Source organism: Chaetura pelagica, unplaced genomic scaffold (assembly GCF_000747805.2).
Source record: "Chaetura pelagica isolate M959 unplaced genomic scaffold, ChaPel_1.0 scaffold32, whole genome shotgun sequence".
Lineage (NCBI taxonomy): Eukaryota > Metazoa > Chordata > Aves > Apodiformes > Apodidae > Chaetura > Chaetura pelagica.
In genome coordinates, this window is record NW_009952368.1 from 1,454,118 (window position 1) to 1,466,276 (window position 12,159).

At 55.8% G+C, this 12,159-nt stretch overlaps 3 protein-coding genes across 3 annotated transcripts; 2 read left to right on the plus strand and 1 right to left on the minus strand.

The window, feature by feature from the left end:
• Positions 1-224: 224 nt before the first annotated feature.
• Positions 225-3,491, plus strand: RPUSD4 (RNA pseudouridylate synthase domain containing 4). Its single transcript, XM_010008113.1, has 8 exons — positions 225-286; positions 388-442; positions 527-692; positions 1,675-1,876; positions 2,057-2,150; positions 2,248-2,398; positions 3,053-3,150; positions 3,288-3,491. Exons 1-8 carry the CDS (start codon positions 225-227, stop codon positions 3,489-3,491), a joined length of 1,032 nt encoding a protein of 343 aa, XP_010006415.1.
• A 1,249-nt stretch (positions 3,492-4,740) lies between these two features.
• PANX3 (pannexin 3) lies at positions 4,741-6,961 on the plus strand. The gene is made up of 5 exons (XM_010008114.1): positions 4,741-4,921; positions 5,556-5,698; positions 5,775-5,989; positions 6,129-6,766; positions 6,891-6,961. The coding sequence occupies exons 1-5, from the start codon at positions 4,741-4,743 to the stop codon at positions 6,959-6,961; spliced, it is 1,248 nt and encodes a 415-aa protein (XP_010006416.1).
• Positions 6,962-7,897: 936 nt separating this feature from the next.
• On the minus strand, positions 7,898-11,159 carry SIAE (sialic acid acetylesterase). Its single transcript, XM_010008116.1, has 9 exons — positions 11,015-11,159; positions 9,965-10,128; positions 9,727-9,865; positions 9,416-9,599; positions 9,083-9,192; positions 8,862-8,995; positions 8,544-8,698; positions 8,230-8,425; positions 7,898-8,146 (listed from the first exon to the last, which is right to left on the minus strand). The coding sequence occupies exons 1-9, from the start codon at positions 11,139-11,141 to the stop codon at positions 7,898-7,900; spliced, it is 1,458 nt and encodes a 485-aa protein (XP_010006418.1). The 5' UTR covers positions 11,142-11,159.
• Between the last annotated feature and the right edge of the window lie 1,000 nt (positions 11,160-12,159).

Below are 12,159 nucleotides of genomic sequence, written 5' to 3' on the forward strand. Positions count from 1 at the left end.
CCCGGAGGGGCGGGACTACAACTCCCGGCGCGCTCCGCGCCGCGGGACTCGGTCCTCAGCACCGGTTTTGTCTCCGTAGTTCCAGGTGTGCTCCCTCGGCCCCAGTTGTACCCCCTCGGCCCCAGGCCCTCATCCCTTGGTCCCAGCTCTCAGTCCCGGGTCCCTCGCCCTGCCCTATCCGGGCACTCCCAGGGCAGGATGGGTGGGATGCAGCGAGACAACGAATGGGCGTTACCATCGTGCCCGCAGGTTTACCCTCCTTGCCTCGCCGTGGGAGCGAGGTCAAGTCTGGAGTGGGATTTGTGGTGGCCAACCCCTGCGTGTGGCTAATCCCACGAGTCACTGCGGTGGGATTGCAAGGACAGTGTCCAGGCTTTGTCACTGTAGTGGCTCTGCACACAACAGTCCTCAGGAACACCAGAAGGCAGAGGAGATACTGAAGGTCACACAGGAGCTTTGTGTGAAAGCCAAGAGCTGTTTTTCCTCCACCTTATCCCTCACTGATGGTGTTTTCATCTCTCCTCAGGTCCCCAAAGACCCAGTGCAGCGCTGGGTGCAGGAGCTTGCTAAGCTGAGCAAGCAGCTGCAGCAGGTTCATCCCAATGTCCTGGCCAAAGTGCTCAAGCAGGCAACTGTCTACCAGAATGAGGAGATTGTGGTGATCAACAAACCCTACGGCCTTCCTGTGCATGGTGAGGAGGAGCTGGCCACTGGGGGAAGACAGGCTTGACCACTGGGCCAAGGCCAATGGCAGAAGTTTCAACAAGGCCAAATGTTGTGTCCTGCACTTTGGCCACAACAACCCCTGGCAGCACTACAGGCTTGCAAAGGAGTGGCTGGAGAGCTGCCCAGCAGAGAGGGACCCGAGGGTGCTGATTGACAAGGGGCTGAACATGAGCCAGCAGTGTGCCCCGGTGGTACAACTGGCCTGTATCAGGAATAGTGTGACCAGCAGGACCAGGAGGTGATCCTGCCCCTCTGCTCAGCCTTGGAGAAGCTGCATCTTGAGCACTGGGTGCAGGTTTGGGCACTGCAGTATAAGAAAGACACAGGTGCTGACGAGGGTGCAGAGAAGGGCAACTAATGAGATGAGAAAAGGTCTGGAGAAAAGGTGTTATGAGGAGAGGCTGAGGGGGCTGGGGCTGTTCAGCCTGGAGAAGAGGAGGCTGAGGGGAGACTTCATTGCTCTCTACAACTACCTGAGAGGAGGCTCTGGTGAGGTAGGTGTTGGGCTCTTCTCCCTAGTGACCAGTGATGGGACAAGAGGAAATGGGGTCAAGCTGCACCATGGGAGGTTCAGGCTGGATATTAGGAAAAGTTTCTTCACAGAGAGTGGTGAGGCCTAGGACCAGGCTGCCCAGGGAGGTGGTAGAGGCACCACCCCTGTAGGTGTTCAAAAAAAGGGTAGACGTGGTGTTTCAGGAGATGGTTTAGTGGTTGGGGGTTGTAGGACAAGACAGTTGGACTTGGATCATCTTGAATGTCTTTTCCAACCTTGATGATTCTGTGAAAAATTGGCTGCCTGGAACTGATCCTCTGTCTCTGTCCTTGTGTGGAGGTTTTCCATCCCAGGGAGGGATACAGCGAGTTTGTCATCTTCAGAACACAGCGTTTGGGGGGTAATATAAGGTTCCTGGGAAAGGCGAATAACTCTCTTGTCTGTGGGTTCCACAGGTGGCCCCGGGATCAAGAATTGCATCGCTGATGTGCTGCCCATTTTGGCTAAGATGTTGGAGAACATGAAAGCTGAACCCCTCCACCTCTGCCACCGGCTGGACAAAGAGACCACGGGTGTCATGGTGCTGGCACGAAGCAAGGAGGCGGCGGAGAAGATCCGGCTTCTCTTCAAAACCCGCCAGGTGGAGAAGATCTACTGGTAGGAAAGATCTGGGGGGAAAATCAGATTTGAAGGGGTGAAGGGACAGTCAAGTGAGGCTTGGTGGAAGGGGGGGGGTGTTTATCTTTGCTCTGGTGTCTTTCTATGGGGCTGGGAGCAGGGATGATGAGGGGGATTCCCTTCCTGCTGGAGCAGCACCCCACTGGTTTCCCTCCCCAGGGCGATTACCCTGGGCAACCCAGACCCCTCCAAGGGCATTGTGGAGATCCCCATGGTGGAAAAGGAGGTGAAGAGCCACCAGCCACACTACAAGGTGAGCAGGATGTCCCCTGGGCTGTCCTTCCCACCGAGCACTCCCTTTCCTGCCCTCAGGGCAGGAAAAGGTTTTCACCCTCTCACCCACTCCTCAGATGACGCTGGCCCCCAACTACCGCCTGTCTCCAGAGGATGGGAAGGTGGTGAAAACGCGCAGGAGCTGCGATGCCGAAAGCGCCGTGACGCGGTACCGCCTGCTGGCCAGCGCCAGCGCCTGCTCCCTGCTGGAGCTCCAGCCTGTCACTGGTGAGGCCTGGCCGGGTGGCCACAGCACTCGGAGACAGGGATCTACTTGAGAGTCCAGTGAAGGGCTACAAGGATGATTAAGGGACTGGAACACCTGCCTTACAAGGAAAGGCAGAGAGACCCTAATGTCTATAAATACATGAGGGCCTCAAGAAGGCAGGGACAACCTCTTTTCACTTGTGCCCTGTGATAGGAGGAGGGGCAATGGATTCAAACTCAAGCACAGGAAGTTCCACCTCAACATGAGGAAGAACTTTCCTGTGAGGTTACAGAGCCCTGGGACAGGCTGCCCAGAGAGGTTGTGGAGTCTCCTTCTCTGGAGACTGTCTGGATGCCTTTCTGAGTGATCTGCCCTAGTTTCTGGTCCTGCTCTGGCAAGGGGGTTGGACTTGATGATCCTCAGAGGTCCCTTCCAACCCCTGACATTCTGTGATTCTTGTCTGAGGGATCCACCTTCTCAGCAGCCAAGAGCTGTGCTGGAAGTGGGAACTTGTTAGACACAACTGACTTTTTTGGGAGGCTCTGGGAATAAGCTGCTCTGGGCTGATAGTTTGCTGTAGCTGCCTGTGGTTTTGGCATGGGGTTATCCTGTGGTGGGTGGGAGCCCCAGCATGGCTGGTTATCACTTTTTGCCTTGTTCTCTTCCCTCCCCAGGGGTGAAGCACCAGATCCGGGTTCACTTGGCTTATGGTTTGGGGTGCCCCATCCTGGGGGATCACAAGTACTCACACTGGAGCAAACTGGCACCCCAGGTAAGGCAGGTTCTGCAGTGGGGAGCAGCCATATCCAGGGCTGGGAATCCCTTTTGTGTTCCCAACCCTCTCCCTCCAGGCTGAGGTTTTCAAAGCACAGTTTGATGAAATGGAAACATTTTTTGTCCTGGCTGCAGAAGCTTCCTGAAATCACTCTGAAAAGGCTGAAGCTGGAGCAGAGCAAGGCTCGCCACCTCCCCCTCCACCTCCATGCCCACCGGCTCTCCCTACCCCTGGGCCAGCAGATAGACCTTGTCTGCAAGCCCCCCCTCTTCTTCCAAAAGACTCTGAAGAAGCTGGAGCTGGAGGTCACTAATGAGGCAGCAGGGGAGCAGGACTGACTATCTCTGCATCTCCGGCGGTGTGATGAAGCGGTCTGTGCTGCTTCCCATGTTGGTACTGTCTTCAAACTAGGTACCTGTCTGTGCTTCTCGCCCCGATTTGGTGCAGAAAAGGAGCTGAAGAGCCTCTTGTTTGGACAGATGAGACTGGGTGGAATCGTGTCTCCCAGCAATAAAAGAGCCTGTTCCCACTGGAAGCTACTTGTCTTTGTGTTCAGGCCAGGCAGATCATGGTCCCAGGGCGGGCTGGAGTGTGCCTGGATGCCATCCCTGCGCCCTTCAGAGCTCTTCAGCACTCTTTCCATCATATCCTGGCACTCCGCACTCTGATTTGGAGATTCCCTTCATTGGAAAATCCTTCCAAAGTGCCATTTGGCAGCAGCTGTGGGGTTTGTTTTTGTGCTGAGAGACTGTGTGGGGAGTTCCTTTGCTGGGCTTGGCCCAGCAGCTCCAGGACTCCCTCAGCTCTGCACTGCCAGAGGTGTTGGCATGGGATTTTGGGCACTGCCTCTGCTGCTGGGAGAAATGTTTCTATCCTACCACCAGTTTCCACCCTTCCAGTTTCCCCATCACTTATTTGTAGATCCCATTGCTGGAATTTCTCTCCCTCAGGAGCTTGTCTTGTCCCATTATTGGGATCCCTCTCCCTTGGGAGTTTGCCTTGGAGTCAGATTCCTTTTCCCATGTTGGACACATTGGAAATCTGGGAACTGCAACTAATGTTCTGCCTCAAAACAGTATCCACCAGTGCTTGGTGGCTCCTGGCCTGTCCCCAGAGGCTCAGGGCTGGGCAGCAGGATTTCTTTGGGTGACGGAAATGGCTCTTTGTACCCCGTGGGGCTGCTGTGGGGCTTCTTGGTGAGGTAATGCCCCATCCCCTGCCTCCTCGTTGGGGGCAAAAATAGCTATGGGAGCCCCACACCCCTGGAAGACACCACCACCTCTCTGCTGATGAGAGAGGGCTGTAAAACCCTGGGGAGTGGCCGCAGCCGGGAGGAATGCTACCTCCCAGCCCTGTGCCACAGCCCCTCTTTGGGGCTTTTTTTGCTATTTCAGGGTGTGCTATTTGCAAAAAGGCTCCTTCTGTAATTAGTGGTTGATTTAATGAGCCTTCTAAGCTGTCATTTACAGCTGCCTTGTATGCAGTGCTTGCCTTCAGCCCTACAAAGCTTCTCCTCCAGCCAGTCATACTTCAGACAGCACCAGAGTAGCAGCTGCTGCCACCGTCTCCTCTTACTCGCTTGGAAAAATGTCCTTGTCACACACAGCTGCCGAGTTCATGCTCTCGGACGCGCTGCTCCCGGATCCCGGTGGCTCCCGAGCCCAGGGCCTGCGGCTGGAGCTGCCAAGTGATCGCCTGCTCAAGTTCATCACCGTGGGGCTGCCCCTGCTCCTTGTCTCACTGGCGTTTGCCCGGGAGTTCTCTGCTGGTGAGTTGTGGCTTTTCCAATGGGGATCTTCAGGGTGGGCAGTGGATCTGTTGGTTCTGCAAAACTCTTGTGTTTGCACCAATGTCATCGTGGTCTGAGGTGGGACACATTGGAAATCCTGTTTTAGGAACTGTTTTGGCTCAGGGATCATTACTGATTGTTTTAAATGGATGATTAGTCACTGCAAAGCCCAAGAATGGCTGGCTGTTCTGATGTCCTGCCTTGCTGTTTGCCCCCAGCACCTTGGTTGTCTCTGAGGATGAGGGTGCTGGCAGGGGACCATCCCACCAGCATTTGCCGGGCACAGAGGGTGGCACTGATGGTGCATCCTGGCCTCAGGCTAAATCCGGCCTTGGCTGACTTCCCACTGCTGCCCCTGGGGATTTGGTTTGACTCTGGTTTCTGGCCGGTCTGTAATTCTCCCCACAGCTGCACTCAAAGAGTTTGTGTTTGGGAGGAGATGGAAGATGCCTCACTGGAAAACACCGTGGGGAGGGAGAGCTGCAAAATGCCTCAGAAAAATGCTTTCTTAGTTCCAAGTGTCACCTTAGATGCAATCACTCTCCTGTAACGAGTCGGCACCTGGTTACAGAGGACTCGCTGGGGCTGGGGTTCACCCTTCTCCTTCCCCCAGGCTCACAGATCAGCTGCTTCTCTCCCACCAACTTCACTGGGAAGCAGTCAGCCTATGTTGACACAGCTTGCTGGGACTCCCTCCTCCACCATGGCCTTGACGCTGAAGGACATGCCATCACCAAGTCCCTTTGGGCTCTCAAGGTACATCCTCGGGTCCCCTCAGGGTAAGGCCTGGGAGCTCTGCATCACTCAGCACCCACTCATCTCCTCCACCCAGGTCTTCCCCTACTCGCTGCTGGTGGTGGCAGTGCTGATGTACCTGCCGTACCTGCTGTGGCGTTACGCTGCCGTCCCTGCCCTCCACTCCGACCTCCTCTTTGTCATCAATGAGCTGGACAAATCCTACAACCGCTCCGTGCGCCTGGTGCAGCACATGAGGAAGGTCCAGCAGGACAGCTCTGAGCCAGAGCAGTTCTGGGAAGAATATGAGAGGTGAGACCACCAGAACATCTCCACTGCTCCCCACGTCCAACATCCCTCCACATGGCTGTGTGGCCATGGCCATGTTCAGGGTGACGGGGCTCAGTTTATGGGTGGCTCTGAGTCCCAGCTGGGTCCCCTCTGTCCCCAGGGCACGCCAGGAGAGGTATTTTGAGTACCCGTTGCTGGAGCGCTACCTCACCTGCAAGCAGCATGCCCACTCTCTGGCCTTCATCTTCATCCTGAGGAACCTGCTCCTGCTTGTGCTCCTGGCTGCCACCTGCCTCTACTTGGTCTTCCTCCACCTCAACATCTTCTTTCAGGATGAGTTCAGCTGCTCCATCAAAACGGGGCTGCTCCAGGCAGAGACCCACATCCCCCTACTCATTCCCTGCAAGCTGGTCTTCTTCTCCATCTTCCAGCTCCTAAGCATCTCAGTCGGTGGTGTCTATGTCCTGCTCCTTCCTGTTGTCATCTACAATGCCCTGCAGCTCTGCCAGTGGGACAAGGGGCTGCTCTCTGTCTATGAGATGCTGCCTGCCTTCGACCTCCTCAGCCGCAAGATGCTCACCTGTCCCATCAATGACCTCAATGTCCTCCTCCTCTTTCTCCGGGCCAACATCTCCCAGCTCACCTCCTTTGGCCGCCTCAACGCCATTAGTGCTTTGAAAGAAGCCACAGCCAACAAGGAGGACATTGACACTGTCATCGATTTCATGACGCTGCTGGCCGGGCTGGAGACCACCAAGCCCAAACATCACCCCGAGGCCAATGGTGGTGGGGCTCCAGGTGGGTTTTTTTTCACTGGAGAAGCCTTCTTTGCCCTTCTCTTTCCCCCCATCCCCTCCCTCTGCCCTGCTGCACCCTCTCCCCCACACACTGGTTTTGGGGACCCTCCTTTGGGGTCTCGCAGGGATCCCCCACCTGGCAGGGTGGCTGCCAGGAGGCCTGGACCCCTTTCCTGTCCCTGAAGCCACCTTCTGAGGGCTGCAGTTTAACAAAAAACACTTAACATTGAGCTGGATTTAATACCCTTGTTGGCATGGCAACCACAGGGCTAGCACAGCTAGCCTCTTCGGCTAGTCACCCACTGGTGGAGTAAGCCCAAGATCTCAGTTTGTGATTGCCTCAATTAATTGATTCCTCCTCTTCTCCCACCTTACCTAGACATGAAGCCTGGAGTGGAAGTGATAGGAAAAGCCTCCCGGGACTCTCTTGGTTCTGCCTGACCTCAGGAGTGGGCACAGTGGGATCCGGTGGGATCCTGGGATCCACACCAAACCACTTTCTCCTTTCTAGCAGTTGGTCAATCTCATTAAACTCCAGTTTTGGGACAGCCTGGTGGCGTGACGTCTGTAATGTGACAGCAGCTTCTGGGGTTCCCCTTCTTACATAGGATCTGGGGGAGGTTGATCCGTCCCTCCCTTTTCCAGTGGAAAAAACGCATTTTTTTGGGGCAGAGGGTCTCAGCTTATTCCCAGAGCTGGATGCCACATTGTGCCTCTTCCACACAGATTTCCCTGCTGGAGGGGCATGAACAGAGGACTAAGGGATGTTCCTCTGAAACAAAATCAAAGGAATAAAGAATAAAATGAGCCATTTAATTTCTTAACATGGCATCTCCATGTCCCAGCCCAGGAGAAGGAGGCTGGTCCTTGGATCCTGCAAGCACCCTGCCCCCTGGGTGAGGGGTTGTGAGGAGTAGCAGTGTAGGGTTCTACTCACACCCCTGTATCCTGCTGCTTGTCCTAAAAACATTTATCAATTTCATTTTAAATTGCCACCCCCTGCAGGCCAAAGAGGAGCTAGGAAGTGTTTAATTAGTAAGACAATAATCAAGCTGCATCAGGCTGGCACAGTGCCAGCTTTGTCCAAGGTCTCAGCACCCTCTGCTGTCCTCTCACACCAGTTCCCTGGGATTTAGAGCCTGGAGCTGGGGCAGAGCAGCAGTTCTGTCCCTCCGGCAGATGGGGAGGTGTCCAGGAGGAAGGGGGGCGCGGGCAGCCCCCAGACGTTGTACAAGGCACAGGACTGGTAGTCACAGGGCCACTCGGCCCAGGCGTAGCGCAAGCCCAGCACCAGCGTTCCACAGCCGGCCAGGGCCAGCGTCACCTGGTGGAACTCCACTGTCACCACGGGTGCTGGCAGCCACCCGCTGGAGCAGCAGACCTAGGGAGAGGGGAGGAAACCCTCTGTCAGGGTGGGCTTCCCTCCCAGCCCTGGCGGAGGGAAGCGTTTCCCCCCCTCCTCACCTCGAAGGCCAGCATGTCCCTGTTGCGCCAGACCAGCTCCTGGCTGTAGGTGACGTTCAGCAGAGCCCTGGTTACATCCAGGATAGCACGGGTGGGATACGGACCCTGGAAAACTAGGTTCTTCTCCCTGTAGGCCACAGCCCTGGCACCCAGGTGGAGCCGGTGGGCCACTGTCTGCTTGTCTCTGGGGTGGATGCTGTGGGAAAGGGATCACAGAATTTTTTGGCTTGAAGACATTTGGGATCATCAGGGAGGATTGTGGGGGGTGTGGTTGCTTTCTCACAGGTATCCCCTCCTTGTCCCCCAAGACTCACCTGCCGTAGGGCGAGTGCTCATCACCCAGATCCATGGCCACAGCCATGAAGGTGCTGGGCATCCTGGCATTGGGAACGACTCCCAGGTCGGCAGTTTGGTGCCACCGGAGTCGGGCGAAGCTGTCGTCAGGGCTCTGCCGCCGGTAGGTGGACAACTGCAAGGCAAGGTGGGGCATCAGAACTGGGGAAGTGGGATTTGGCTTCCTGGCAGGATTTACATGTACAGCAAGGATGGGTAATAATCCTCCCTGGGCATAAGGAGGAGGAAGAGGGTGGGGGTTCTGCCCCTTGTTCCTTCTTCCCCTGCACCATCCTCACCTGCACGAAGCCGAAAGGGAGAAGCAGCTGGTTCTGTCCAGCTGATCCGGCATGGAACGCGTGGCGCCAGTCAGCAATGAGTGCTGGGAAAGTGCAGTTGTACTGGTCTGTGTGCAGGTGTGTGTTTTCCTCTCCTGGCTCCAAAGGTGAGGGGATGGTGAGATCCCAGTGGGATAATGGAGAGGTCAGGAGGGGGTAAACGTGGGGCAGGGGGGGCTCACCCTGGTACCACAAGACTCCCCGTAGCGTCAGGTTAAGCAGGGGGTGGATCATGGCGTTCCAGAGCACGGAAGGCGCTTGCGGGCCGGAGAGATGCAGCCAGGGGGAGAGGCTGGAAGAAGAGCTGGGCTGAGGGGGGGTGCAAAACAAAAGGCCAGACCTGAAACTGTGGCTTTGGGGTCCCCCTTCTCCCCCCCATGGCAGAACTGATTTTACTCTGAGATGCTTTCTTTGGAGGAGGTGGTGGGATGGGAAGGGGTGGAGGGGGTGAGGTTGCCTCCCCAAAATCTCTGTGCCATGGGATGGAAAGTGTTCCTGGTGCGTCTCCCCCTTACCTCCCTGCCTCCTCCAGCAGCCCACAGGCCCGCAGAGCCCTGGGGGAGGACCAGGCCTCGATGGGGGTGCCTCCCCAGGCCGCCTCCACCAGCCCCACGGGGTAGCCCAGGGCCTCGTGCAGGTACCGCCCCAACAGCCAGCAGACGGCCGAGAAGTAGGAGAAATTCCCACGGCCCAGATTTTCTGTTCAAGAAACAGCTGCAAATGGGAAGAAAAAAAAAAAAAAAAGAAGGGGGAAAAGGGGAAAGAAAGCCGTTTCCAGGCTTTTTTGGGGGTGGTTTATTTTTTTTTGGAGGCGAGTTGCTCTCACCAGCTGTCGGGATGGACCAGGGCAGGTCAATTCGCTCCAGGTCCTCCAGCTCCTGGTCGGAGCGGGCAGGTGCTGCGGTGAAGAGGCGGACATGGGGGTAGTGAGCAGCAGCAGCGAGTTCCTGGCTGTAATTGACAATCTAGGGAAGGGTTGGGAGCATGCCAGTCACTTCCCAGACTGATCCCAGCTGGATCCTGGCCCAATCCCAGCAGGTCCAGGATGCCCTGTGGGCACTCACCTGCAGGACAGTCATTGCCATGTTGCTCTGCCCGCTGCAAAGCCACACGTCCCCAAAGTAGATGTCCCGCAGTGTCACATTCCCTGAGGCCTGCCTAGCTGTCAGTGTGTAGGGACCACCCGGATCCATAGGGTCCAGGACAGTTGTCCATGTCCCAGAAGGTCCTGGAAGAAGAGGGTGGTGCTTACCATTCATGGTCCTGTTGAAGATCTCAAGTTCTTCACAAAGAGGTGGCCAACACTGTTAGGGATGGACAGGCACCAAGGGAAGGCTTTCCCACTGCAGAGCCAGGCCAGGGAAATGGATTTGGGAAGCTCTCCACCATCAGATGATCTTGCCTTCTGCAGGGATTTAGGGGTTGAAGTGAAATTCTGGAAGACAAATGTGTGTCAGAGCAGAAGTTGCTGGGAGGAACCAGGATTACAGGAGCAGCTTGGTGTGTGTGACACCGCGATGGCTCTGGCTAATTTTAGAGGCGCTGAATCGAGGTGTAAAGATAACTCTGCTGAGAGTGGATCTTCTGGCCCAGCACATCTCCCAGCAGCAGCGAATTGCTGCTTTCTCACAAGATACCTCCAGGCCCTCCAACTCACAGAGGAGCCCTTGGGGCAGCAGCTTCAACTCCCCAAATGGGGATGAGCAGCCCCAAGGCTTAGAGACCCCCAGCAGGATCCTCTGAGAGGAAAATCATCACCAGGAGATTTCCCTGGAGATGATTTTGACAGGGAGAGGAGCTAAATCCTCCCCCACTCCCCTCCACAGCCTCATGGCTGGGCACCAACCTACACTCTCCCACCCACTCCAGCAGCAGCTCAGCTCCCATAAGGAAAGCAAAGGGAGCAAAGGCTGGCCTTGGCGGGGCAAGGAACACCTGAACCCCCCTGAGAAGGGGAGAGCATGACCCCAGGGGTGCATGAGCTGGAGACGTCACCCTCAGTGTCACCTCCATCATCAACCCAGGGAAGTGGGAGGACAAATCCAGGCTCAGAATAGGCTCCCTGGCCACCAAACCCGCCCGCCCCAGTTGCCTGGTGAGGGTCCACGACTGACCTTTAATGTGCACTGTCTTCTTGGAGATAATGAAGCCACTGTCCTCAGACAGAACCACTGTCACCATGGCCCCTGGCTCCCCATAGCCCCACACCACAGCCCCTGCCGGCTCCTTCTGCAGCACCATGTGGTCACCGTAGTAGGATGCAAAGCCAAATGCTGCTCCTGGGACCAACAGCACAAACAACATCTCTGAGAGGCAAAAAGCAATGAGAAAAAAACTCTGGTGCCACCTCCACCTCCCTCTTAAACACAGATTATTTCACATCCCACTTCAATTTACAAATTTCCTCAGTCCAGGCCAACCTCATAGAGGTTAAAGTCAGAGAGGAGCTGAGGAAGCTGCAGGATGGGAAGTCCCCAAGTCCCCCTATAAGGGATGTCACCTCTTGAAGCACAGGAGCTTGCATTACATGGTGTTTGGATGCAGATTATGGTAAAAATTCATCTAATAATGGTATGGGAGCTTCCCTACCTTTTGAAAAAAAAAGCAGAAAAAAAGGTTTGGGGAGCAGTGGGATGGGAAAGGCCAAGCACGTGGCACCAGCAAAGGGGCCTTCAGCAGGGAGGGATATAGAGGTCTAACCCCCTGCACTCCCAAAATGGGCAGGTTTTGGGTTTAATGAAGAAAAGAAACGATGACCTGGGCCTCTTTAGGGTTTAACAAAAGAAGGACACGATGTCCTTGGCCTCTCTGAAAACAGCTGCAGCACCAGTCCCACCATCTCATGCCAGAAGGGCTCCAGGAAGGACTAGTTACATAAAAAAAAAAAAAAAAAAAAAAGCGGAGGGAAAAAAAAAAGAAAGAGAAAATTTAAAAAAACCAACAACACCAAAAAAAACCACGAGACGCCGGGGAAGAGAGTGGAGGCTATAAAAAGCATCTGGGAGGGAGCAGAACCCACGAGACTCCGGCAAGGAGCCGCGTGTGCCTCCCGCAAAGCGCCGACCCAGGGCAGCACCGCGGGGCTTGGGGGGGAAGGGGCTCAGGAACGGGGCTGGGGGTGCCAAGGGCACCGAAGTGGAGCTATGGGGCTGAGAAGGGCATCAAAATGGGGCTGGGGAGGGGGGAGAAAGGCTTCGAAACGGGTCTGGGGGTGCTAAGGGTGTGGAAGCGGAGCCGGGGGAGCCAAAGGCCCCGAAGT

Coding starts and splice junctions, on each gene's coding strand:
- RPUSD4 (XM_010008113.1), top strand. CDS start 225: ATGGGCGTTACCATCGTGCCCGCAGGTTTACCCTCCTTGCCTCGCCGT. Junction 2,151..2,247: donor GCCACCAGCCACACTACAAG/GTGAGCAGGATG, acceptor CCCACTCCTCAG/ATGACGCTGGCCCCCAACTA. Junction 3,151..3,287: donor GGAGCAAACTGGCACCCCAG/GTAAGGCAGGTT, acceptor TCCTGGCTGCAG/AAGCTTCCTGAAATCACTCT.
- PANX3 (XM_010008114.1), top strand. CDS start 4,741: ATGTCCTTGTCACACACAGCTGCCGAGTTCATGCTCTCGGACGCGCTG. Junction 4,922..5,555: donor TGCCCGGGAGTTCTCTGCTG/GTGAGTTGTGGC, acceptor TCCTTCCCCCAG/GCTCACAGATCAGCTGCTTC. Junction 5,990..6,128: donor TTCTGGGAAGAATATGAGAG/GTGAGACCACCA, acceptor CTCTGTCCCCAG/GGCACGCCAGGAGAGGTATT.
- SIAE (XM_010008116.1), bottom strand. CDS start 11,141: ATGGTGCTGCAGAAGGAGCCGGCAGGGGCTGTGGTGTGGGGCTATGGG. Junction 8,699..8,861: donor TCCCTTTCGGCTTCGTGCAG/GTGAGGATGGTG, acceptor CTTGCCTTGCAG/TTGTCCACCTACCGGCGGCA. Junction 8,426..8,543: donor GAGCACTCGCCCTACGGCAG/GTGAGTCTTGGG, acceptor CCTTTCCCACAG/CATCCACCCCAGAGACAAGC.